Source organism: Herpailurus yagouaroundi, unplaced genomic scaffold, assembly GCF_014898765.1.
Source record: "Herpailurus yagouaroundi ecotype Mexico unplaced genomic scaffold, PumYag 100, whole genome shotgun sequence".
In the NCBI taxonomy this organism is placed as follows: domain Eukaryota; kingdom Metazoa; phylum Chordata; class Mammalia; order Carnivora; family Felidae; genus Herpailurus; species Herpailurus yagouaroundi.
In genome coordinates this window covers 46,356,165-46,381,795 of record NW_024412391.1, presented here as the reverse complement: position 1 = coordinate 46,381,795, position 25,631 = coordinate 46,356,165, and the positions used below count along the sequence as shown (strand labels likewise).

General features: G+C 36.3%; 1 protein-coding gene across 4 annotated transcripts in view; it reads left to right on the top strand.

The window, feature by feature from the left end:
* The window catches only part of PALS2 (protein associated with LIN7 2, MAGUK p55 family member), a 109,179-nt gene that overhangs the window by 544 nt on the left and 83,004 nt on the right, over positions 1-25,631 (top strand). For 2 of the 4 annotated variants that reach the window (XM_040472423.1, XM_040472420.1), the window contains exon 1: positions 20,944-20,962. The exons of 1 other annotated variant lie outside the window; for it this stretch is intronic. Coding sequence is in view for 1 of the 3 variants with exons in the window: in XM_040472421.1 (XP_040328355.1) it covers positions 20,941-20,962 (22 nt within the window). In the remaining 2 variants the exon portion in view is untranslated. Of the gene's footprint in view, positions 1-20,848; positions 20,963-25,631 lie in introns of those variants that run through there. One more of the 4 variants, XM_040472421.1, reaches the window with a different exon arrangement.

Sequence of the window (25,631 nt, the reverse complement as noted above, 5' to 3'; positions counted from 1 at the left end):
AAACAGGCCAGTATGATGGCAGGATGTGGATTGGTTGGTGAATTCCCTCCCCCCCCCCCCCCAGAAGGACTTTTTTAACACTTTATTGGGAGTTTAGTCTCAATCTCACCAGCTCCTGAGATTACAGTTGGAGATTATAGCCGTTAAACTTCCATCACTTGGGGCATGCATTTATGTAAGGGGGCTGGGGGCAGGCGAGGAAGGGAATTGAAGGCTGATGGGGAAGCTCAGAAAATTCTCCGCATTACTTGTAAACAGCTTGTTAAGGTCAAGAAGCTAGCCACGTTTTACTCTTTCCTACGCCTTGGGGGATTGTTGGAATTTTACTTTATGCTTCCTGAATTAGTCTTCTTGTAATCTGGCTCACAACATTTGAGGTGTGTAAAAATGCTCTTCAATTGGAGTATGGTTTAGCAGCCATTTCTATCCTTGGCATCTATGAAATGGTCGTTTGGAAACTTATGTATGTCGAATATATTAGGCAAGGTAACTATCAATGCAGAGATAGCTGCGGTACATACGTATAACAACGGACGTCAGGTAATAAATGCTTATTTTAGGTATCTACTGTGGAGTTGTGGTAAGGTATGAGGCCTGATTGTAGTCACATCTTCTGAGGCCTTTTTACAGTAAACAAAGAACTTTTGTGGGTTGTGTCATTTTGAGGTCATTTGTGTCGGAAATCTATCATATGCTTAAATACCTGTTTAAATATATGTTTGCACTACATGTTACTTTTTAAGGTCCATGTTTCTTTTATTTTAGACTAGGGTTACATAATATTCAAATGGTAACACTTTTAATTGCTCTATTTTGTCCTTTGGTGTTACACAGTAAATATCTTTATGAAAAAAACACCACGGGTGTGTGCGTGTGTCCATCCGTCCATCCGTGTGTCCTCATTGATGCTACTCAATTCCTTTTTCACCTGGAATTTTTTTTAATGAATTATTTTACATTCTAGATTAAATAAAATTAAGGTGCTTAAACAAGTCTGGTAGCACTATATAAGACAGACTCCTTTTTTGTTCTCAGAGCCAACTGTTGGATTTTTTAGAAATGAATCATATTTTTCTTAAACATTTGAGGGAGCAGTTTGCTTTTTTCCTGAGTCTCATTTCAGGCTGAAATTGTTCCAGAAGACTACACCGCCTGCTTCTCTCCCTCCTTCCCCACTCCCCTTCTTTTTAGCTTGGGATAACCAAGACAACCATAATTGTGTTACCTTTTAAAAAGGCTCCTTTTAAATTGAAGTTGAGTATTTACTATATTTTTAAGATATATTTTACCATTTTAATAATTGATGGTTAGAAGACAGCAGATGCTTTAATTAAATACCTTTGACATTTTTGACGTCGAAGCTTTGTTAAAAGGGAGTAACAGCAAATTATTACTGAGAGTTGCAAATAATACAGGGTAAGTGCTAGTCAAAGGCTATCTAATTGTAAAAACACCAAGGAAATAAATATTCAAAGAAACAAGAGGACCAATTTGTATGTTTTACATCACTTACTTTATATGAATTATAGTAGTTCTGGGTGGTTTTTGAAAGAGTGTTTTGCAGAGTAGACATTAGGTATATAACACTGATAATTTTCTTTTCCAAGGTAATTTATTTGGTAAGTGACTAAATTATGTCAGAACTCTACTTCGGGTAAATGTGGTTGACTTACAAGGGATATGCTATTTATTTCAGGAAGAATGAACACCTGCCTGTTTTTAAATAACACAAATATTGGGTTGTCTGAAGATACTGTTTATTCCTTAAAAAATTATACTGAGAATAATTATTGCTAGTTTTATTTTACCTGTCAGTTCTTTACTTCCAAAACTAGGCTTCACATTTATGAATATCATAACATATAAACATAAAATATCTCTTTACTGATAGGTTGCTAGTTTTGAATTAAAGATTTTCTTTCATTTTTGTAGCAACCAGTTTCTGCATAGTGAATCTTGTGGTCATTCTCACAGAAGCTGCAATGATTTCTCCACTCTTCTTATTTGTCTATGACCGCTGGGGGGAGACTATACACTTTAGGTTGACCATATCACTGCCTTACGTACACTGGCTGCTAATCATCTCCGGCACTTTGCCAAACTGCTGGCAACGTGTTGAGGAGGATGCGCTTAGAATCAAGTCTTGATCAAGGTGTCTAATGACTTTTTTTTTCCCTCTTAACTCACACCACACTCACAAAGTACCTCTCTTTATAGATTGTGTTATTAACAGTCTACTTTTTGGTCTGTTGTTAAGTGGGCTAACTAACATAATGAAAGATGAGATTCATGAGTACATTAGAGCTTTCAAAGCCTGACTTAACTGACGTTAATCTTAGTAGCCATGTAGGCTTGATGACTTGCCTAGTTTACACAGAAGTTGTCTGGAAGGATCTGGAGAAAACTCTTTTCTGTGAGGCGTTCCATATCTGAACCTCTTCAAACAGGTTGGTCTTCTATTTTAAAAAGCTTTCAGAGGAAGAGATATTAAGGCACCCCTTGTACCCAATTTCACCACAAAGGGAGAAGTTCTTCCTTTTTTTGTAGTAGTAAAGGTAAGATTAAAATTCACAACTTTGTTGATTTTGTTAAATTATGCTGTGGCTGTTCTTAGAATCCTGGTGTCCACTTTTTCTCCTCTGATAGTATTTAACCTAGGCAATGTCCAATTTAGTAATAGTGAAGGGTGTTATGTTTATTGTAGCTTAGAAAGAACTTAAATTTTTATGTTCTTCCTTAACTAAGACCTTTGTACATCCTTGATCGTAGTAAATAGGATAGAATGTGGAGTAGTCTTTATAATTTTATCATCCTAGATTCTTCTTTTTAAATGGCTTTGCTTTTGTCTTAAATAAAAAAAAAATGTTCAACAGGATATTTTCTGCTTAGGAAGTGTTCATTTCTAGCTAACTTCAAGATTGTGTCGAGTACTTGGGGATGGTGATTTCTAAAGGCCTGTTTTGTTAAAGTTATCAATGATTCAAGACAATATGAGAAATACAGTGTGTTTTTCATAAAGCTTGCTATTTTCAAATCCTTTCCTGCCTACTAGTTCCTATACATGAACTCATCCCTATGTACTTCACCATCTCATATCTCTTCTTCTTAGAATATTCCTTTACCACTTCTTTAACATCCTCCTTATTCACTATATTCTATCTACATAGCCCTACTTTTTGTCCCAGAAATGTAATGGTTTGTTCCTAACTTAGGACTTTGCACTCTGCCTGGAATTCTCTTCCTAAAACATTACAAGACTGGCTCCTTTTCATCATTTCAAGTTTCAGTTCAAATATTATCTTCTCAGATAAGCAGTAATATCTAACCACCCCATAGAATAACACTATCTTTATTTCTTTCTATCTCATTACCTTTAAATTTTTTTTTCCTGCCAACTGCTTATCACTATCTGACATTGTATTTTTATATTATCTGTCTACTCTCACTAGACTGTAAGCCCCATGGAAACAGTAATTGTATCTCTTTTGTTTAACTATATTTCAAGGACTTAAACCTGTTCCTGGCACACAGCTGCTATTAAATAAATATTCCCTCTTTAAGAATCTGAGGTTCTCTCCTTACTCAGCTTTTGGTGTTAAAATGTCCCTTTATGGAATGATTTGAGTAGATGGTAGGCTACTTTTGGCTCTAAGTAATAGAAATTCATCTAACTGGTATAAACAAGAGGTAAGATTTATTATAAAAATGCAGGGAGTATCTGATGAAATCCAAAGGTTGAGACAAAGAACTCCATCTGGTGCCAGAATGATACACTTCATCTCTTTATTCCTCATGCACATTTGCTTCATTTCTTCTCTTGCTGTGGAGGATCACTTTTTCATCCTCTTAATGGAATACATGGCTGGCAGCATCTCCTGAGTTTTCTCAGTACCATCCCGGATGACAGGAAAGAGATTCATTTAGTACCCATTTCTCCCCAGTTCCACGACTTATGTCGTACTATTAGAACTTGGTGGCATTTGCTGTAACCATGTGAAAAGGGATTGGAGAGACAGCCCAAGTAGATGCTACAAGGATAATTAATGTTCACCCTTTACTAACCCTAGAAGTTTGGTTTCCCTTCTTTTAAATTTTGCTGGTATATAAAGTTAGAAGATCTGAAAAGCACTGTTGTGATATTCAAAAGAAATGTCCTTTCTTTCATGGTAGGAATTTATAGTTTGGTTGAGGGCAATATATATACGTGAAGGAAAGAAGTGATCAAACACGGCATGATGGTAATATAGGAGCTGCGGAAGATATTTGCAACTTGTATTGCAGACAAAAGGCAAACTTCCTTAATATATAATGAATATCTGCAAATTGATAAGAAAAAGAACAACCATAAAGTTAGGCAAAGATTATAGACAGATAATTCACAGAAAAGGAAATCTGAATGATTCCTAAGCACAGACAGTAAAACCTTGGGTTGCAAGTAACTTGTTCTGCCAGTATTCCACAAGACAGCAAACATTTCTAATAAATTTAACTTGATAAACTAGTGATGTCTTGCATTACTAGTACGTGACACCGAATGTCACACGATCACAACTGAGCCAATAGTTCTTCTCTCGCTCGCTTTGGGATTATGAGTGATCGTCTCCCATGCTCAGATACTTGGTCTCAGGCTGCGATGTTTGGCAGAAATCATTGATTTTTCAGAACATTGGAAGGTGCCCTCAACTGGCAGTAGTGTATTTTTTGTCACTTCAAAGAACCTATGGACAGTCATTTGCTTTTCCATACAAGAGTAAGCTTAGGAATGAAGCTTTCCTTCATTCTAGGTCAGGCTGCCTGCAGGTATAGACCCTTTGCTGCCTTATTGCCAGTTTCATTAAATAGAGTAAATGACAAGAGTTTATTAGTACTTTACTGTAGTCAACATCCGTGCAAGTCTATAAAATGGCCCCCATGCAGAAAAAGGTTGATAAGAAAGGCTACCGGTGAGAAGAAGCAGATGACTACGATGGAAGTTAAGAGGGAAATCATCAAGAAGTACGAACAAGGTATGCAAGTGGCTGAAGTTGTAAGATTTTATAAGAAGATTTTTTATGTCTGCATCTCATCTGTAGAGGAAAAGAAGGTGGTGGAATCCCTCACTTCAAATGAGGTTAGGGAGATGTGTAAAATGTGGGAAACTGCAAAATTTTGTAGAAAAGCATCACTCGAATAAGGCTGTAGCAGTACAAGTGATGAATCTGTTTAACGACGACACAATGTCTCGTTTCTGCGAAATCTTCAAAAGGAGACAAAAAGCAAGTGTCATGGGATAGGTTCCTTGTTAAAGCTGCATGAAAAGAAGAAGATTCCATTGAGCTAATAGATATCAGTGATTCCATACATAATAATGAAAAGTCATCCTGCATGACTCCCTCACACTAGCCGCAAAGGTTGTCAAAGGTAAGTGAAGTGTATTTTATTTTTCTTTATATTTTGTATTTTCTTTATTATTTTGTATTATAGTATTGTAATCATTTTTATATGAATATTTTTGGGTTGTGGAACAAATCATGTGAGTTTCCATTATTTCTTATGGGGAAATTTGCTTTGATATACAAGTGCTTTGGATTACAAGCATGTTTCCAGAACGAATTATGCTCACAAACCAAGGTTTTACTGTATATTCAAACTCATACATAATATAAATTAAATTAAAACTATGAGATACAATTTTCAGAAATTAGACCAAAAGAATTTGATAATACTTTTGAGGAGGATAGACACTAAAAGGTGCTCTCTTTTGTTGCTGGTGGAAATATAAATGAATAGAATTTGGTGTGATTGAACTTTCTGAAGAGTACTGAGGTAAATAGAAATACCTGGAAATATGCATAAATTAATGTAGGTATTTACGGGAGAGAAAAGAATGTACAACTTAATTATCTGCACTCTAACTTGTATTGTTTTATATTTAGCTTTAGTCATGAAACAAGCCCAGGCTAGGGTAAAGCCAACAAGATCACTACCCTTCTCCCCCCCACCAACAAAGGAGATTCCGTTTAGGATCATATTCAGTTTCTATTCCCAGATCACCCCTATCTTTTACTCTAGTGCTCAAGTTTGTTTCCAAATCACTGAGATTTTCATATACCTTGTATCTTTCGGAGCCTAGCACTTTGTTAACTACTTAGTAAACACTTAAGTAGATTCAAGTGAACTGTGGCTCTTCATAGACTCCCTTCATAATTTTATGCTTTTGGAAATCTTTTGTAAAAAGTGATTTAGAATTTTACTTTATAAATGTACTTAAGGTTTTATTATAATAAATGGTCAATAGGACAGTTTCATAAATTGTTTCTAATAAATTAGTGGAACTTTACTTTTACATGGTTCTTTTGTTCTATAAAATATTGTCAGATCTTAGTTGGATTAGATATTAAAAGTGGGTAGGGCAGCTTAAGATGCATGGAATTATTCTAGAAAAATTTGTGAGAAAATAGGGAAATGACTGAGCAGATCAAGGGCATATGCTTAGGAAAGGAAAAGTGTTGAGGGATTAGTTTAGAGAAAGTATGTGGTAGAACCCAGAGGGGCTACATCTTAGGAAGAATTTTCACCTAGGAAAATGCTAAGCTAGTTTAGCTGAGTACATACTTCAAGGATATGATATATACTTTATAATATTTTTATTCTGTAGGTCATTTATCATGATTTGACTTTGGTACAGAGGTTCTCCACCTTAGCAGGCGTCAAATCCTTTAGAGTTATTCTACACCAAAGGATTCTAATTTAGTAGGTCTGGTGTAGGGCCAGATTATGTTTATATTTTTAAAGTCACTGAAAGCCAATATATGTAAAATAATACATTCTGTAAAATATTCTCTTTAATAACCAAATCAGCATAGCTTTTAGGGTCCTATACCATTTACATAACGCTAACCCTAGAATTTGGTCTCTTACCATGATGTCTACTTTAGTCAGATTGATACCTCTACAAGTATCAAATTGATTTCCATTGCTTTGCTCACTTTCATACTCTTCCCTTTGTAACCTTGTTTGTTCTTTACTAATAAATGTTCAAGCTTGCCTCTCCCAAGAAGCTATCATTGGCTGGCCTCATGCACAACTTATCTTTACAGTACAGGACAGATTGTAGCACAACACTTACATAACTGTCAAGAACACATCATATGAGTGGCTGATTTATGTGCTTTCGCTCACATGAGCCTTGTGCATATGTATGCCCAGTTTTACTGTTTGAACATCCTTAATTTTTCTTCTTAGTACCAAGAGCTTGGAGCTTAGTCATAGTGTCAGTGGCATGAACAATGTTATTGAATGCTTATTATATTTTAAGACTATGCTAAATGCTGTCCACAAATTTCATCTGCTCATCAGAAACAGATTTTTAAAATCAAAATAAAACTCATATATGATTGTGTCAGTTTTCTGTGTCTGCTGTAAGAAATTGCCATAAACTTAATAAGTTTAAAACAAAAGAAATGTATTCTCTCACACTTCTGGAGGCCAGAGGTCTGAAATCAGTATCCTTGGGCCAAAATCAGTGTGTCAGCAGGGCTGTGCTCCCTCAGAGGCTCAGGAGGAGAATCTGTCCTTTGCCTCTGTCATGTTTCTGATGGCTACCAGCATTCCTTAGCTTGTGGTTGCATTGTTCTAGTCTTCAAGGGCAGTATTTCAAGTCTCTTAGCTCTGTTCTTACCACCTTCTGTGTGCATGAGAGAAGGAAACCTCTCCCTTTGCCTTTCTTTTATAAAGACCCATATAATGGCATTTAGGGCCCACATAATGATCCTTAATAATCTCCATGTCACAGGATTTCCAATCACATATGCAGACTCTTTCTCCAAATACGGTAACGTTTCACAGGTTCCGGGGACCAAGACCTGAGTATCTTTGGGGGACCATTATTCAGCCTGCTATAGTAATAATTTAAGTAGTCCAGAAAAGGAGTGCTGGTAAAAGTCTTTATGCCCCATTCCATCCCTCTCTTTGTAAGTCAGTATTTCTTAGCCAGGGATAGATTTTGCTGCCTTCTCACTCCCCCAGGGACGTTTGGCTGTTATAACTGGGAGGCCACTTATCAGACGCCCGGGATGGGCCTGGCCCATCAGTGTATGGGACAGACTGCCATGGCAAAGAATTATCCAACCCTACATGTCATAGTGCTGAGATTGAGAAACACTTTTATTTTATTTTATTTTTTAAAAAAAAATTTTTTTTACATTTTATTTTTGATAGAGACAGAGCGTGAGCGGGGGAGGGGCAGAGAGAGAGGGAGACACAGAATCCGAAGCAGGCTCCACGCTCTGAGCTGTCAGCCCAGAGCCCAACGCGGGGCTCAAACTCACAGACCATGAGATCATGACCTGAGCCGAAGTCAGACGCTTAACCGACTGAGCCACCCAGGTGCCCCTAGAAACACTATTTTAAAGTTAACTATTGCCAGGATTTTCTTGTGTATCTATCATTCTTGAAAAAAGCTATATACTTGTATCAGCACATGTTATGAGTAAAACCCCCTAATCTGAGTTGATTATAACTAGTGGTGGTTGTGGTTGATTGAAAGTTGACTTAAGTGAGGGGTCATTAAAAAATGATTCACATGTAGTTTAATATATTTTTACTTAAAAATATAAATATACATTCATGTGCCAGTCTTCTTTGAGTATGTATCTTTTGCCTGGAGCCCTGGGTCATCATTCTTCTATAGATTAGTGCATTATCACCAATTCCTAGCTTTGGAGCAAGAACTTAAAAGTTTATGAAAGAATCTGAGTGTAGGATCCTTGTATGTTTTATTACTCCTCAGTTGTTTATAGTTGTTTTATGTTTAATTATACAGATCACTCTTGGTTTTCTTGTTGTTGTTTGGTCATTTGCTTTCTTAGGGTCTTTCCAAAGCATTCAACTTGATTTTCATATAAAGAACAATATAACTCCATGGTCTTGTATTAAATACAGTTGTGTGTGTGCATGTATTTTACACACACACACACACACATACATATATATATATATGTAATAGAAGTAATACATATGTGTAATATGTTATATATAAAGAAATTCTGTTTTGTCTAAGAAACAGCTCCCCAAGATACTGGGAATACGACTCTCCATTGCAGCTAATTTGCATAGCTTCTAATCTGGCAGTATGATGAGAACTCATATCCTAGTTGCTTCCAAATTTTTGGAAGTTGTAGAAAATTCTGTTTTAATACTGTAATTACAGTTTATAAATTATAGGATGTTACTATAAATACTTTATTGTTATTACCAACTTAATGCTTGGGTTACTTTTTTACTAAAGGAAACATTGGCTTTTCATTATTATTTGGAGTTTTGCTTATTAGCGAAATATTTTCACTGCTTATATAGTTTATTATTAGCGTGGCAAAAGAGCTTGAGACATGGGTTGTAATCCCAGTTTTTCTAACTTCCAGCTCTTTTACTTTGTTCAGGACACAGAGCTTTACCTGGTACCAGACAGTAAGCTTGCTGGCAGACATGTCTCGTGTTACCACTGAACTCAATATACCTCGTCTCTAAAACAGGTTAGAATATCTATAGTGTTACTATAAGATTTTAGTTAGATAATATAAGTGTCCAGCACAGAGCCTGGTACATTTTTTTTTTTTTATTTTTTTTTTCAACGTTTATTTATTTTTGGGACAGAGAGAGACAGAGCATGAACGGGGGAGGGGCAGAGAGAGAGGGAGACACAGAATCGGAAACAGGCTCCAGGCTCTGAGCCATCAGCCCAGAGCCCGACGCGGGGCTCGAACTCACGGACCGCGAGATCGTGACCTGGCTGAAGTCGGACACTTAACCGACTGCGCCACCCAGGCGCCCTGAGCCTGGTACATTTTAAGTGTTCAGTAAATGTCAGTTTCCTTTCCATCACCTACCATTAGGTTCAGTGTTATATGTACACTGAAAAATATTTGTTGAATAATGTTTTCAGTTGCCTTTGCCTGATTCATAACTTTTTTTTTTCACTCTGCTATGAGCTATGTCTCATTCAGTAAATATTTTTTTTAAAAGAGCTTTGCTTTTAAAGTAGTCCAATGAATTATGTGCTGTTAACTAAAGTTAATAAGTCTTATTTTTACATGACATTTAAGTGTGTTTACAAGATGAAGATATGAACTCAAAGATCCTTCCAACATAATCTGAAGAATTTATAAAACTCACATAGCCCTTATTTTTCCTCCTGCTTTCCCTCTAAAAGTCTACAGAAGTAAATAGTTTTTGGTAATGTAGCCTTTTTTTTTTTTTTTTTTTTTTTTTTTTGAATGAAGAGAATGGCCATGCTTGTAATATGTTCCTAATTGTTCATTATCACATAATAGGAATTTTTTAGTATCTTGTATGAATGTGGCTGTCTTCAGGTGGATTTGTCTTTTTGTATTACCTAGAATATATATGTCCGTGTACATATAAAATGTTTTATGGCAAATTTAGCTTTACATAAAATTATATGCCTTTTTATTCATCTGGTAAATGCCCTTCTATTTGGGACTTTGATGTAAGAAATGTAGGTAACTGAGTTAAAGAAATTTAATTCATTCAAGTTCCTTATTTCAGAAATTAAACAATGGTCATGCATATTTGTATGTAAGTTGATTCAGATGTTTTTCATTTTCTTTCTCAAACGAGTAATCTTTTGGAATGGGGGTTAAATGAAAAAAAACTTTAAACAATGTTTTAAGGTTGGAACACCTATTAAGGCAAAAGTAGGCAAAGTCATCCCTGGATACCCTCATCATTCTTAGCATTAGGTTCTTGAAAATCCAAAGGTAGACAGATAGTCCCTGAAGGAATTTAAGATGTTATGGGGGAAATAAGGTTAAGGAGTTTGTGATTGTGAACGAACCCTTTAAAAATCTTTATAGACTTCTAATGTTCATCCAATTAAAACCTTAAATAAAATATATCAAACAGATTATCAACATTTTATGCAATTAAATTTGGAAATACCACGTACTATATAGTTATTTTCCATTTACTCCCACTTTCTTGAAAGAAACTTTTCAGATTTCCAATCTAGGGGGAATGGGCTGGGCAGTTCTTAAAATTTTTAAGCATTTTTTAGGGTGTCTTATAAAAAAGTGTTTTTCTTATTTTCACTTAAAAGTTACTCCAATTTGTAGTTCCAACTGTTTGCTCTAGAGAGAGCATAACTTGGATATTTAAATTAAAAAAATAAGCTTTTAGTAACCTTTATTTAACTCAGCTTGCTAGAGCTGAGTAGGTATTTATAGTTCTACCCATGATAATTTCATGATAGCACTCATCAGAACATAACATAATGTAACACTGACTTGGCTTGTCCTTCTCATTCTCATATCCTTTCTCTCCTTCCCCAAAGACTTTTCAGATTGAAGGCTGGAAATTTGTTTTGCTCCTTCTTCTGTCTCTTCTAAGAGCACACTGAAAATACCTTCTCTTACTCTGTCGTCTCTTTATTTCCCTTCTCTTTTATCTTCCAAACCTGCAGTTCCCCCTTTTCCCAAAATACCTCCAAAAAGAGCACCTTAGAACTCATTATAGTCAAGTAGAGATTTTCACTGAAAGTAAATGTGTGTATATATGTATATACTGGAATTTCACACAATAAAAAGGTTACTATATATGGTTTATTTTTTTTTTAATTTTTTTTTCAACGTTTATTTATTTTTGGGACAGAGAGAGACAGAGCATGAACGGGGAGGGGCAGAGAGAGAGGGAGACACAGAATCGGAAACAGGCTCCAGGCTCTGAGCCATCAGCCCAGAGCCTGACGCGGGGCTCAAACTCACGGACCGCGAGATCGTGACCTGGCTGAAGTCGGACGCTTAACCAACTGCGCCACCCAGGCGCCCCAGTATATATGGTTATGTGAAGAAAGAAACTGTTTTTGCATCCGCTCAGCCAAACATTGTCCCATGCTCATAGGCTGTGTTTAATATTTATTACTGAAATTAAGAAGCACAAATTACCATATAAATAGCATTTTATCATGTGCAGCTAAGTTCTGAAAGAGTTTGAAGTTTAGGAAAAGAAATTCTCATCTGTAGGGAGGGACTTTGCTACTCACTTGATTGAATTAATTTTGAGATGAGTCCTTTCAGCTCTAAACCTTTGATTCTAAAAGAGCAAGAAGTGTGTTATAAATTGATTAGGTATTGAATAGCTAAGAAAAAAAGAACACTGTTGGGTGGGGTAACAGCAGTGAAGGCATTTAAGTAGGAAGAGATGTGTTTGTGCATATACAAAGTAAAAAAGAACAATGGTTAGAATAGTTTATATTAGAGAATAGAGGAATTAGGCTGAATAGATAAAACTAGATTTTTAAAAGAAAAATTTAAACATTCCCAGATAATAAAAAAATTTTCTAATCTAGTATTGTCATTAAAATGACATTTTTACATGATCTGTGTGATAGTTTTGTGCTGGGTGAGTTACAGTGGAGAATAGTGGAAAGAGACTTGCAGTGATAATTTAAAAAAAAACCTTTTTTTAATGTTTATTCATTTTTGAGAGAGAGAGCGAGCAAGTGGGGAAGGAGCAGAGAGAGAGGGAAACACAGAATCTGAAGCAGACTCCAGGCTCTGAGCTGTCAGCACAGAGCCTGACCAGGAGCTCAAACCCACGAACCAAACCGTGAAATCATGACCTGAGTGGAGGTCGAACGCTTAACCGACTGAGCCACTGAGGCACCCCTCTTGGAGTGATAATTTAAAGGAAATAAGAGCTTGAAAGTGGTGGCAGAAGGAATGAGGAATGAGAGTTGGATACAGGGCAATTATGAGTTCCCTGTGTCCACATGACATAAAGGGGTGTCTTGAAGTTTGCAAGGAATTCCTAGGCAAAGGACAGTCCCTGGATCTTCAGAGTTTGGGGATCTTTTCCCAAGGTAAGCCCTGATCTTGTTTAAAGGTTCATTTGGGTTCTTATTTTTTAAATAACTTTTTGTACTCCTTAGATTTAAGCAATGTATTCTTAACTATATTTGACCGCTTTATTATTATTAAAGGATGGAGATGTCTTTTGCAATCACTTACCTGGGTATTAGTCACATTTCATTTATCCCTGCATAAAATACTGTTAAGTTCAAAGGAAAGATATTTACAGTAAGGATGATGGGTGAGCTATGTGGTTGTCATGGAAGGGAGGGGCAAAGGAACTGTAAATATTAGAGAAAAGGGAAACTTAGAAAATCAAGATGCTTAGGGGTGCCTGGGTGGCTAAGTTGGTTAAGCGGCCGACTCGTGATTTCAGCTCAGGTCATGATCTCGTGGTTCATGGGTTCAAGTCCTGAGTCAGGCTCAGTGCTGACAGCTCAAAGCCTGGAGCCTGCTTTGGATTCTGTGTCTGCCTCTGTCTCTGCTCTTCCCTTGCTCACATTCTGTCTCTGTCTCTCAATAATAAATAGGCTTTAAAAGTTAAAAAGGAAATCAAGATACTGATAGGAAGATTATAAGAATATTAAAGAATTTTAAAACATTTTAAAAGTATTCAAACGCTTGAAAGATGCATTAAACAATGTTAACATTAAAACAATGTTAGAAGTTGTGGGCAAATAAGAGAAGTATGTGACTTGATTTTTACTATTAGATAACACATGTAAAGTGTGGTCATGGGCTTTCCTCTCTGACTTTTTTTTTTTTTTTATTTCACTAAACACTGTATACCAAGTACTTATTTTCTGTATAGAGCTAAATTATTATGAGACATTTACTAGGTGAGCAAGAAAATTGGATGATTTTGATGTTAGAAATATCAAACTGTATTAGCTTTGTGCATCTATTTGCGTTATTTAAAATATACAACTGATTCTGGGGCAATTTTGCCTCCCACAGGACATTTGGTAATATCTGAAAACAGTTTTAATTGTCACATTTGGGGTGGAGGTGGGAGTGGGGATGCTTGTTAGTGTCTAGTGGGTAGAGGCCAGGGATGCTGCTAAATAATTTATAGGACAACCCCACATAACAAGGAAATATCAGAATGTCAGTAGTGTCGGGTATAGCTCAGTGGTAGAGCATTTGACTGCAAAATGTCAGTAGTGACAAGATTGAGAAATCCTGGAATACAGAGTAGGCAAATTCTCCTGTGGGCAATTTTAGAAACCTATCAATTTCTTTTTTTTTTCTAGGATTGACCAGATACTGTCTTGCTGTTAACATACTTTTTTTCAACTGCTTATAGTACAGCTGTCACTATTTTCCTTATTATGTTCTTATCCTAAGGGTATATCTTAAGCGCTTTAATTAGACAAATATTTCCAGTAGTTCTACCCCTCTTAGGGTAGTTTTTTTCTACTAACCTTGTGTATCTTTTGTTTCCTCTCATTAATTCTTGAGGGATCACTGTTTCCAAATTGTGAGAGCCTCTTGATGTGATTTCCTAAGTATTTTCTTTTAACAGGGATTTTTATGTGCTTTAAGATGCTTTATGTCCCAGGTTTGGGCTGAGCTAGTTCTTGAGTCTAGGTATTTTCTGATAGTGTTTGCATCTGTTCTAACTTTTTTTTTTTTTTCAACGTTTATTTATTTTTGGGACAGAGAGAGACAGAGCATGAACGGGGGAGGAGCAGAGAGAGAGGGAGACACAGAATCGGAAACAGGCTCCAGGCTCTGAGCCATCAGCCCAGAGCCTGATGCGGGGCTGGAACTCACGGACCGCGAGATCTGACCTGGCTGAAGTCGGACGCTTAACCGACTGCGCCACCCAGGCGCCCCTGTTCTAACTTTTTTATGCAGGATTTTTTTTTTTTCTGGCAGCATTTGAGCCTTTTCTAATTTTTCTATATATAAGAAGTTTGTTTAAATAAAATTCTTAGCTGCAAAGAAAAAATCACTTAGGAGTTATTTCTTTTAGAATAATTTTATCCTTGCTTAGAGGTAAAGATTGCCCTACATACAAACAGCTATATATGAAAAGGTTTTAGAATAGTTTTATAATGATAAGTGGAAAACATTGAAATTCTAGAGTGAAGGTATGCAAAGTTTTTTATTTGGTGTTATTGTTAAACAGTGCAAAATAATTCATTGGAATATAAAGATAAAAGTTGAATGAACATATCACTGATGGAGAAAGATACTTTGAAAGAACCTTAACCCATCTTAGTTTGGTGTTGATCTAAACATATTGGTCTTTTAGTAAAATATAAGTGAAGTATACCTTGTATACAAGCTACTCTACGTAAAATAAAGAAATTGAGAGGGAAAGCAAAAGTATAAAGAAAACTATTCTGTAGTGGTCAGGGTGTGGTGATAAAAAGGGAGAAAGAGAGAAGAGTGAGCGAGAGAACATTGCCCCTCAAAGATGACAAATTCTCAAAGTTGTGGAGTACGTGCAGGTTTTCTTTTTAGTAGACAACTTTTTGTCTGCTTCTAGTACATATAAATTATATTTTCATCTTCCATTTTCATCTGTGCAAGTGTTTCATTAATTGGCCTTTATAAAATCTAAAACTGATCTTCCTGTTCATAGATCAGTTATTAACAATCGGCTTTCATTAGTTTACTAAGTGATCCGTTCATGAACTGCACCACAGAACCATCCTGCCTTACCACTTCAAATCTATACGGTTATGTGTCTTAGTCTTGACTCCTTCCTTGGGCTTCTTGTCAACTGTTGGAGCTGCTGTCTCACAGAACAGGCATCATGTCCTCACTGCATGAGCACACAACCCTCATCAGTAAGCTTATTTTAATTGTGGAGATATGTTAGCTAAGAAACATTTAAGTATTTAAAGAGATTTCCCTTCTGAGTCTAGGAATTCTAGGGTAGTCGAGTACACAGTGTTCATGTTCTGATCAATCCAGTTTATATGGAGGGAGGGATTTTATGTTGGCCAATGAACAGGACAGCTTTTCCTCCCTAGTAATTTATGATAAACTTGTTTTAATTAACTTTTGAAAAATACTGTTACATGGTAAAGAGTTAAAATAATACAGAAAAATGAATGTGTAGTGAAAGCTAAAAATTTCTGTTCCCAGTCTTACTTCATAGAGTTAATCATTGATAACAGTTTTAGATTTAGTTAGTAAAGTGTTTCTCAACAATTCATGATTGGCATTTTGGCAGTACTGTTTTGTATGGTGTTGTCCTGAACACATCTTAATGCTTAGTGCCCCTGTTTCTCTGCCACAGCCATTGGGGCATCAAAAATGCCCTCACGTACTTCCAAATGCTCCTTGGAAAGGGGGTGGAACTTACCCTGGATGAGAGTATTGTCATTATTAAAATTATTCCACGTGTCTTAGAAAACATGTCTTTTTTCCATTTTACACAGTAATTATATTGACTCCAGTATAAAAGAATATTTGAGCACACATGTACTTCTCAAGGGAGGCTTTTTCTTGGGAAGAACTGAATGTCTTAGATTACAATGTTTATTCAATCTTATCTGCTTTCCTTTATGACAGTGTTACTGTCTTGTGTTTTCAATTACCTTTTTTTTTTTTTTTTTTTTTTTTTTACTTGAGTGTTCTGTGGTTTTTGAGTTGTGAGCTCATGCTTGGCTGGGTTTTATTGAAAGGTTTCTGTATACAGCCTGATTAAAGAGCACATTCCTCCAAGGAAGATTTGCTAAGGCTTTTCTTTGGCATCTTTGTAAATTCTCTGCTCATGGTTTTCTGAACTTGGTAGGTGTATTGGAACCCTGAATCCTTGAGAGTAGGCTGTGGTTACAAATTCTCAGGCAATATTTTCCCCTAATATGGAATCCAAGCTAAGACAAGCTAATGCCCTCATTGTCTTTCGTGACCAGCAGGCACGTCTTTGCTAGGCCACTCTTTTACAAGGTGGGGGTTAACCCTGTAAGGCCCCAGCCTTATATGGAGGGTCTCATATGCAATTCTCCATTTTGAGCAAACTAAGGCCTAAGCTGCTGCCTCTGAAGTTCTAGGTACTAACATCTGCAAACCCTAGAGGAGCCAACCAGTCTTTTATCCTCTTCATGTGGGCTCATGGAGATTTTCTTGGGGATTTGTTTTGTATCTGAGAGGATGTTTTTGGTATTTAGCATTTCTAGCTGTTTTGTAAATGAAGGAATTATTTTCAGATTATCAAGCCTAATTTTTTGCTGGACCTCCAGGCCTCATTTATCTGTTTTCTAACTTCCGGGAATTTCCTAAAATTTCTGGTTTGGCTAATCTCTTTGATTTGTTTCCCACCTCACCTCCAGTATTCTTGGCATTTTATTCTTTTTTTTTTTTTTCTTTAATGTCCATTTTTGAGAGAGAGGGAGGGAGGGGCAGAGAGAGAGGGAGACACACCATCTGTCAGCACAGAGCTCGATGCAGGGCTTGAACCCAAGAACTGTGAGATCATGACCTGAGCTGAAGTGGGATGCTTAACCAACTGAGCCACCCAGAAGCCCCTCTTGGCATTTTATTCTTTTTAAAAAGTGTTTTTCCTGTCATTTCACTGACCTCAGGAGGAGAAAATGTGGGCATGTGTGCTCAGTCTTCCATTTTGGCTGGCAGCTTCTCTGTTTTTAGATCTAAGCTCATTAGGGCTAACTGATGAAAAGTAAATCTCTATAAATGCCTTTTCATTTAACTTTGATTTTTTAAGTTTGAACTTGAAGAGCATGATCTTTGGTTATAAAAGAGGTGAAGGGGCAGGGATGGAAGATAAAGTTCAGACCATTCACTGTCCAAGTTGAGCAAGGTCTTCCTGGGCTGGGGAACAGTTGAGGATCCTACCATAATGTCTAAACGTACACGGCATATCCACATTACAAAAATGAGAAACCATAGTTGTAAAATTATGTGCAATAAATGGTAACTTCAGTATGTATGTCTGGCATAATACTAAGAGTTCAAAGATAAGTAAGATGCATTTCTGCCCTCAGCCCACTAATTTTGTGGTGGAGACACATAAATGAAAATACAGTCAGTTTTCATTATTCATGGTAGTTATGTTTTAGAAATTCTTTGTGAACACTGAATTAGAAAATAGTCATTGCTTTTAGGGGAAAATTCAGGGTTAGATTCTTATGAGCCTCTGATCACATTTTTATTAACTGATCAGTGCATAACCGTGTTATTTGTGTTTTTTTGTTTAAAGACACCTTAACATGTGTTGTTGATTCATTAACATTGAATGGTCAACAGCAATAACTCATGCTTAAAGGAAGCTCATTGAACACATGTATTTTCTGTACAAGGCACATCATCAGGCTTCTTGTCCTTAGGAACACTAAACAGCACTTAAGCATTATGCTTGGGGGACATTTTAGACAGAATCACCACAAAAAAAAAAAAAAAAGCACAAAAATGTGAAAAACATGGCACTAAATAAACTGTGAAAAGGATCCTTGTTTTTAGTGTGAGAGCTGAAACAAAAGGGCAGAGTGTTGCCTTGTTGGACCTATGCTGGGGATGCATACACTGGACACATTTTTTGCCTCTGTGCTTGTCTGCAGGTAACCACAAAAGCACTCCAAGTATTGATTTTAGGGTTAAAAATAAATTTCAGCAAATAGGCAAATTCATAAATACAGAATTCATGAATAACGAGGATTGACTATACTTATACAGTAAGTGTTGTAATTCTAAATCTGCTAGGATGGGTCAGAAAAGGCTCCATTTGAGACAATTAAGATGAAGTTACAGCAAAATGAAGCAGTGGATTTAGGGACTAGCAAAAGGCCTAGCGTGGCCAGAATTAAAAGGGCCCCTCCAAGGGGGAGCAGGAGAGCATGTTTGAACAGTTACAGGGGAAAATGTGAGGGCTTTGTGCCATGTTAAGGAATTTGTATTTTATAGATGATAGGGAACCAGTGAGTGATATTAACCTGGGGATAAACATGGTCATATTTGTATTTTTTAAAATTTATTTATTTTGGGGGGGGGGGGAGAGAAAACGTGAATGGGGGAGGAGCAGAGGGAGGGAGATAGAGAATCCCTAGCAGGCCCCAAAGAGGGGCTTGAACCCACAAACCGTGAGATCATGACCTGAGCTGAAACCAAGAGTTGAACACTCGCCCAGCTGAGTCACCCAGGTGCCCCATATATTTATATTTTTGGAAAGCTCACTCTAATGGTGACATGGGGGATAGATGAAGGAAAATAAATAGAATGTTGTGGAAGTTAAGGTGAGAGATGAGAGAATGAACTAAGGCAGTGACTGTGGAGATAAAGGGATATATATGAAAGATACTACACTGAAAGGTCTTGGCAGCAGGTTAGCTAGAGACAATAAAGGAGATTGACAAGGTGTACCTGGGTGCCATTATCTGAGATAGGAAATATAGGAAGCAAACCAGATTTAGGAAGTAATGCAATACATGGGTACATTGAGTTTATAGTACTCATAGAACATCTTTACAGAGAGGTAGGCAAGGAGATAGGAGTCTGAAACTCAAGAAATAGAACTTTGAACGGCATTAGCACATATTTCTGAATTGGTTGATAAATATCTGAGTGCCTACTGTGTGTCAAGTTATTGCCCTAGTGCCAGAGGAGATAAAATGACTGAATTTTTAGTGAAGGGAGACAGACAATAAGCAAAGGTACTTCAGATAAGCACTCTGATGGATACAAACCTAGTAGGAGGGAGAGTGCCTGTGTGTGTGTGTGTGTGTGTGTGTGGAAAAGGCTAGTTAGGATTGAGTGTTTAGGTTGTTTCTGGGGAGGTAACATACTGAGACAAATGAGAGAGGAAGGATATATGTGTGGCTATCTGGGAATCATTTCAAGCAGAGAGAACAGAAAATGGTAAAGATGAGAAATGGGAAATTAACTAGGCCTGTTTGAAGTACAGAAAGCAGGCCAGTGCGACTGAGGATAAGCAGATTGGGGAGAGATTGTCAAGGGTGAACTCAGTGGGGCACACAGAGTGCCAACTCGTGAAGGCTGGTATAGGCCATGGTCAGGATTTAGAGCATTTTGTAAGTGCAGTGAGAAACCATTGGACAGTTTTGGCAGAACAATAACAAAATCTTTTTTATGTTTTAAAATAATGTTTCTAGCCCCTCTGGAAAATACTGTTGAGAACTAGAGTGAAAGTAAGTGACCAGTTGAGTGGCTGCTGAAGTAAATAAGCAAGAGGTGATGGTGGTTAGAGTAGTGATGGCAGTGGAGCTGTGAGAAGGTCAGGTTTTAAGTCCATTACTTAAGATTACTTTTCTTCAATCACCTCCGTCATGGCTGAATTTAAAAACCATTTTATTACTGGTTCTGTTATGAACTCTAGGTATTTTTATAAGTGTATTATCTTGAAAAAAGAAACTCGATGGAATTTATTACCATAAAATAACCTAGTTTTCAGATACTAAAAAATATTCAAATTTGTATATTTAATAAGATCGAGCAGTGATCCTATAGTCGGTCATATTTCAGGTTTATTAGTGCTTATTGTATAAAAACATTTTCAGATAGTTCGACTAGTTTAGTTATAACAACTACATATTTTCTTACAATAAGTAATGAAACTTTGACCTGCTTTGTTAATTAGTGGTGAGGTCAGTAAAAATATTCAAAACAGGACTACTACACTGTGAGAGTAAATTAGGGACAGCGCTATTTACTCGAGCTGTTTAAAAAATAAATCTCTGTAGATCTAGCTTTTCTCTGGATGAGCTCTGCACTTTAACCAGATACTTCTAGACATAGTCTGGAGCAGGGGCCAGGGTGGGGAAAGATTGGGGGTTGGTAGACTAGTTAAGAGAATTTTAAAATAGTCTGTGCAAAAGAAGATAAAAACTTCAAACCAAAGGTCTGAGAGTGGAAAATTTGAAGATGATGAATTTGAGACTTTGATGAAGCAGAATAAAAATATTTGAAAGAGAATCATATATTTAGAAGTTAGGGAGAAGAAAGAAAATCAGATGGCTTTGAGATTTTAAGCTTTGGAGAATGGGTGGATGGTGATGTCATAATAGATAGACTATATAGTAGGAAGAGTAGGCTCAGTTAGGTGAGTGAGTAGTTTTGAAAATGGTAAATTGAAAGCACCATCTTTGGGACGCCCAAAGAAAGTATGTTAAGGCAGTCAGAGAAAGGTGAGTGCTGTCACTAAGATTTGAAAATCATGTTCATATAGAAACTAGTTACAGTTCTGGAAGTGAATGAGATCACTCAAGAAAAGAATGAAAACCCGAAGGACGTTAAAAGCAGTGATGGTTGTCCTCAAACAGGATGAGGACAGATTATGTAACTGATTTATCAGTCAAGTCATTCCTAAATTTATTTACAAAGTTTGGAGAGAATAGTGGCTGGGGAAGCCAGAAAGCGGTGGCTGAGATGGGAAGGGTAGAGAACTGAACTACTCTTTAGAGGAGCTTGGTGGGGTAGGAAAAGGACAGAGAGAGGGTATGATTTAGGGAAGAGGGAAGTGGGGTTCCAAATAGTTATTTAAAAGAATTATTACTGAAGGATGAGGTAGATGTTAGCACATTTACAAAATGTTTAAGTATAAAGTGAGGAAAAAATAGTGACAGTGTAGGAGAGAAATGACCTTTGTTTCATGGTCCCACAGTGGGCGAGAAGGATTTGATTCATTGCAGCCTTGTAGGAGAGGAGGGGCATATTTTCTTCTGACCTTGGAGAAAAGGAAGGAAAGAATGGTGCTGACATATCTGATTTTAGAAGTGGAGGGAAATTTCAATAAATCATAAATGATACCATTTTTTTCCTTTTGTCTTCTAAAAAAATCATCTGTTGGCAATTTAGTGTAGTGAATGTTTGAAAGGGTAGTATGGGAGAACCCAAGAAGGGGCAAAATAATGGAATTGTGCAGCAGTATTTGGGACCTTGCTGATTTTTGGAGAAGCAGGGAAGTTTGAAAACCTGGGGAGAAGAATACATAAGAGGACACTAAAATGGGGGAAAGAGCTGTGGACATCAGAAGTGAAGAGAGAGGAAGAGAAATTTGATTCCCTGATGATTTTGTCTAGGGCTACCTATTTTGAAATGAATGACGGCAAGCTTGCCAGAACACTGGGTGACTCTTTTCACTAAGTCTAAATGTAAACTGCATCATTAATAGCATTTTACCAAATCAGAGCATATGAGGGAAGTTTTGTTAAAGCAGAAAACTATCATTACAGAAAAGGACTTGTAAAACATCCTGCAATATTTGAAACTATTATGTAACCTTTAAAAAAAATTATGAAAGACTAAATTACCATATTTTTAGTTCATTTTGTTACCAGTATTCTCAAAACATGGTATGTAGCTCAATCCTTAGCTGCTAAGAAATGAAGTCTGGTAAGGATATCCAGTTGTGTCCAGTGTTTATGCTTGCCATAGGGAAATACACAATAAGATTTAAATAGTAACAGTGTTCAATTGTTATTTCATCTGTTTGGAGTACTCTTTCACCACTTTGAATATATTGCATGTTCTTTAAGTTTCTTATAACCAGAAAGTCTTCCAGATAATAAATGTGAGGTAACAACCTAAAATAATATTTTCATTTTGGATGGGATATAATTTGCTCCTCTTACCAAGGTAGGACCTCTTTGGACTTTGTAAATTTCTAAAATTTTGTTAAATAATTAGTAAAGCTAAGGCTACGGAAGGTTTTCTTCTGGACCTGTAAAATCAAAATCTTCTAATATTTGAACTATGTTTTGACATTCCTGTTGCTAGGACTCCCCATGTGGGGAGCTGGTGTCCCTCTGTCTTTTCACATGAGCATTCCTGCCCAGAGGACATAACTGAGTGACATTATATCTGAGAATATTTCCCACTTTTTTTTCACCATCAAAAATAAAGTTTTGTGCTTTAATGCAGTGCCTTGTAATGTTTTGCTCAGTGCTTTAAAGGCTGGTGTAAGTACAAATGGACACAATCTGAGAGTGCTAAGACACAAAAATACTCCAAATTGATGGCTAATTCTAGTAGCTTGTAAAATATCTTTGCATAGAGATAGAGAGATCTGTGTCATTTTATTATAATATTATAATCTGAATTGTATTTGAGTACAGGTCAATGATTTTTAAGTCCCAGTTTTTTGTTAGAGTGGAATTGGTAGGTACAAGTTAAAGAAAATGATTTGAGGGGCACCTGGGTGGCTCAGTCAGTTAAGTGCCTGATTTTGGCTCAGGTCATGATCTTGCATTTGGTTCATTTGAGCCCTGCGTCAGGCTCTGTGCTGACAGCTCAGAGCCTGGAGCCTGCTTCGGATTCTGTGTCTCATTCTCTCTCTGTCCCTCCCCTGCTCCCTCTCGCTCGCTCACTCGCTCTCTCTCAAAAATAAACATAAAAAAAATTTTTTTAATGATTTAGGTTGAAATTAGATACACATGGCAGTAAGTAGAAGCAGTTTTATGATGAGTCAAATAAGATTGACTAAAAAATTCCCTTTATTTAGGTTAAATCTTTATACTTACAGATGTAAAGAATATTCATACCTTTTGAAAATTGAAAATATTCTTTGTAGGCTTTTAAATGTTGGTTTTATTTTATTGTTAGGTTGAGTGGAATATTTTACTAAAATATATTTAAATATGTTAAATATGTTTAATGAAGCTTATTTTCCAAGGACAACTTGTTCATCCTCGCCTTCAAAGAAAAAGTCCTATTTGTTTTTAACTCTGAAAGAATGGTTATAATTCTCTGATTTTTCTGGACTCAAACTGGCATTATGACTTATACATGAGAGTTGTATTTTTTGTACTTTTTAAAAATTAAAATTGTTAGTGTACATATAGATGAAAGACTGACAGTACTTCTCAATTTTATCTCTATTTCTTGCTCCCCAGAGGCTACTACTTGAATTTTTTAAGATGTCATGTTTATGCTGCTGCTTCTTGATTTGTTGATTTTAACCATTATTGAAGATGAGGATTTAGCTCTTTCCCACTCTCCTCCTACTCTCTCTGTCTATACACACTTTTGATTCCTCAATTCTCCCAGTGTAATTATATTAGTAATTTTTATTAGATCAGTATTTATTAACTGATCCATTAGTAAACTATAGTTACCTTTCTCCATTCTTATATTTTTACTCAAGTTATTATTTGCTTAGTTCTGTATATATACTACTTATCAATAATCCAATCCCCAAATCTCTGCTAGTTTTCTAAATCACCTTTCAGTATGTTCATTCAAATTTATCAATTTTATTTTCTTGAAGATGTCACTCCTGGAGGCTTCTGACCTGTTGAATATGGACTCATTATTCTCTATACCTGATACACACTTGTCATCTTCTCCTGAGAATTACTTTTGCCTTTCTCCTAGTTTGCGTCTTCTAGTATCTCCTGGTATCTAATGTCTTTCCTTTTCTATGTTGATCCTTTGTTTCATGTTTACAGAGCAGCACACCTTTGTTTGTTTGTTTTTAAATCGTAGAAAAAGTGTTGTGGTAGATTAATTTTGTGAAACCGTATAAGCAAGTCTGAAAATAATTTTTAACTATCCCCACACTTGATTGATAGTTTGTCAAGGTAAAGAATTTTAGGATGGAAATGTTTTTAAATGCATCACTTAATTATCTTCTATCTTTAGATGTCATTATTGAAAAGTTTAAAAGCACTTTGATTCTTGATTCTTGACATGTGAGTGTGGTTTTTTTTTTTCCTTTGTCCCTAGTGTTGTGAAATCTCACAGTGATGTCTCGTGCTATAAGTCTATTTTCATCTGTTTCACTGGGAGCTATATGCCCCATTTAGTCTAGCAACATAATGTTTTCCAGAACCAGAAGCAGTAAGTATTTCAATAACATTTTCCTCCCCTCCAGGAGGAAAATTTATTCTTCTTTATGTAACTGCCCTCTATCAGGTCGTGTAATTCTCTTCTATTTTTCCTGCCTCTGTGCTTTTCTACTTCTTTGGTTTTTCCTTGAATTTATCTTCCATGATTTCTACTGAATTTTTTATTTCTACTTTTGCATTTTTGTTGTCTAAGAGTTCTTTTGTTTCCTCTGGATGTTCCTTTCCTAGAGCAATCTTATTCTGATCTCATGAATGCAATATTCTCTTCTTTCTCTGAGAATGTTAATGATGTTTATTTTCTTTGCCCTGAATAGTTTCATTATTCCAAGTCAACTTTACCTGTTTGATTGTTTATTCTGGTCTGTGTCTTTCATATTATAGGCTTTTCTCAGCATCTAATATCCCAAGGTTATTGGTTCATTATTAAGAGTGGAAAACTAAAAACATAAAGCACATTTTGCATTTTGAGCTTCTCTGTAGACATTGTATGACTTGATTGGGGGTTTAATACGTGAGCTTGATGTCTATGTCTTTCCTGTTAGGTTTAGGTCATATCTTGAGAGAAAACTCTTCACATCTGCCTAGAACGTCAAGTATAGGCTAAAATAAAGTCTTCTGATAGTCAAAAGGGAGAAGCAGATGGAGGGGTTGTTTCGTTATTCAGTAATTCCGTTTTTGATATGATTTCAATCCCCTTTGTCCAGAGACAGTTCTTACCTTAGCGTCTCTAGAAAATAAACCTCTAGTTTTTGGTCCTCCATGGTGGAGGGTAAGGGGCAAACACCCTGCAAGGAGGGTGAAGTTGAATTATTGATAAGTAGTGTATGAAAGTAAATATAACTCTAAGAAAACAAAATTCAGGAATGGAGAAAGGCAGCTACAGTTTATTAATGAATCATCTAACAAATCCTGAACTAATATTATCTAAGTCTCCTTATTATAGCCCCCCTCACCTCAGGTACCTTGTTCTGCTAATCCCTGGGCCTTTGGAAAATTGAGATGATTTTTT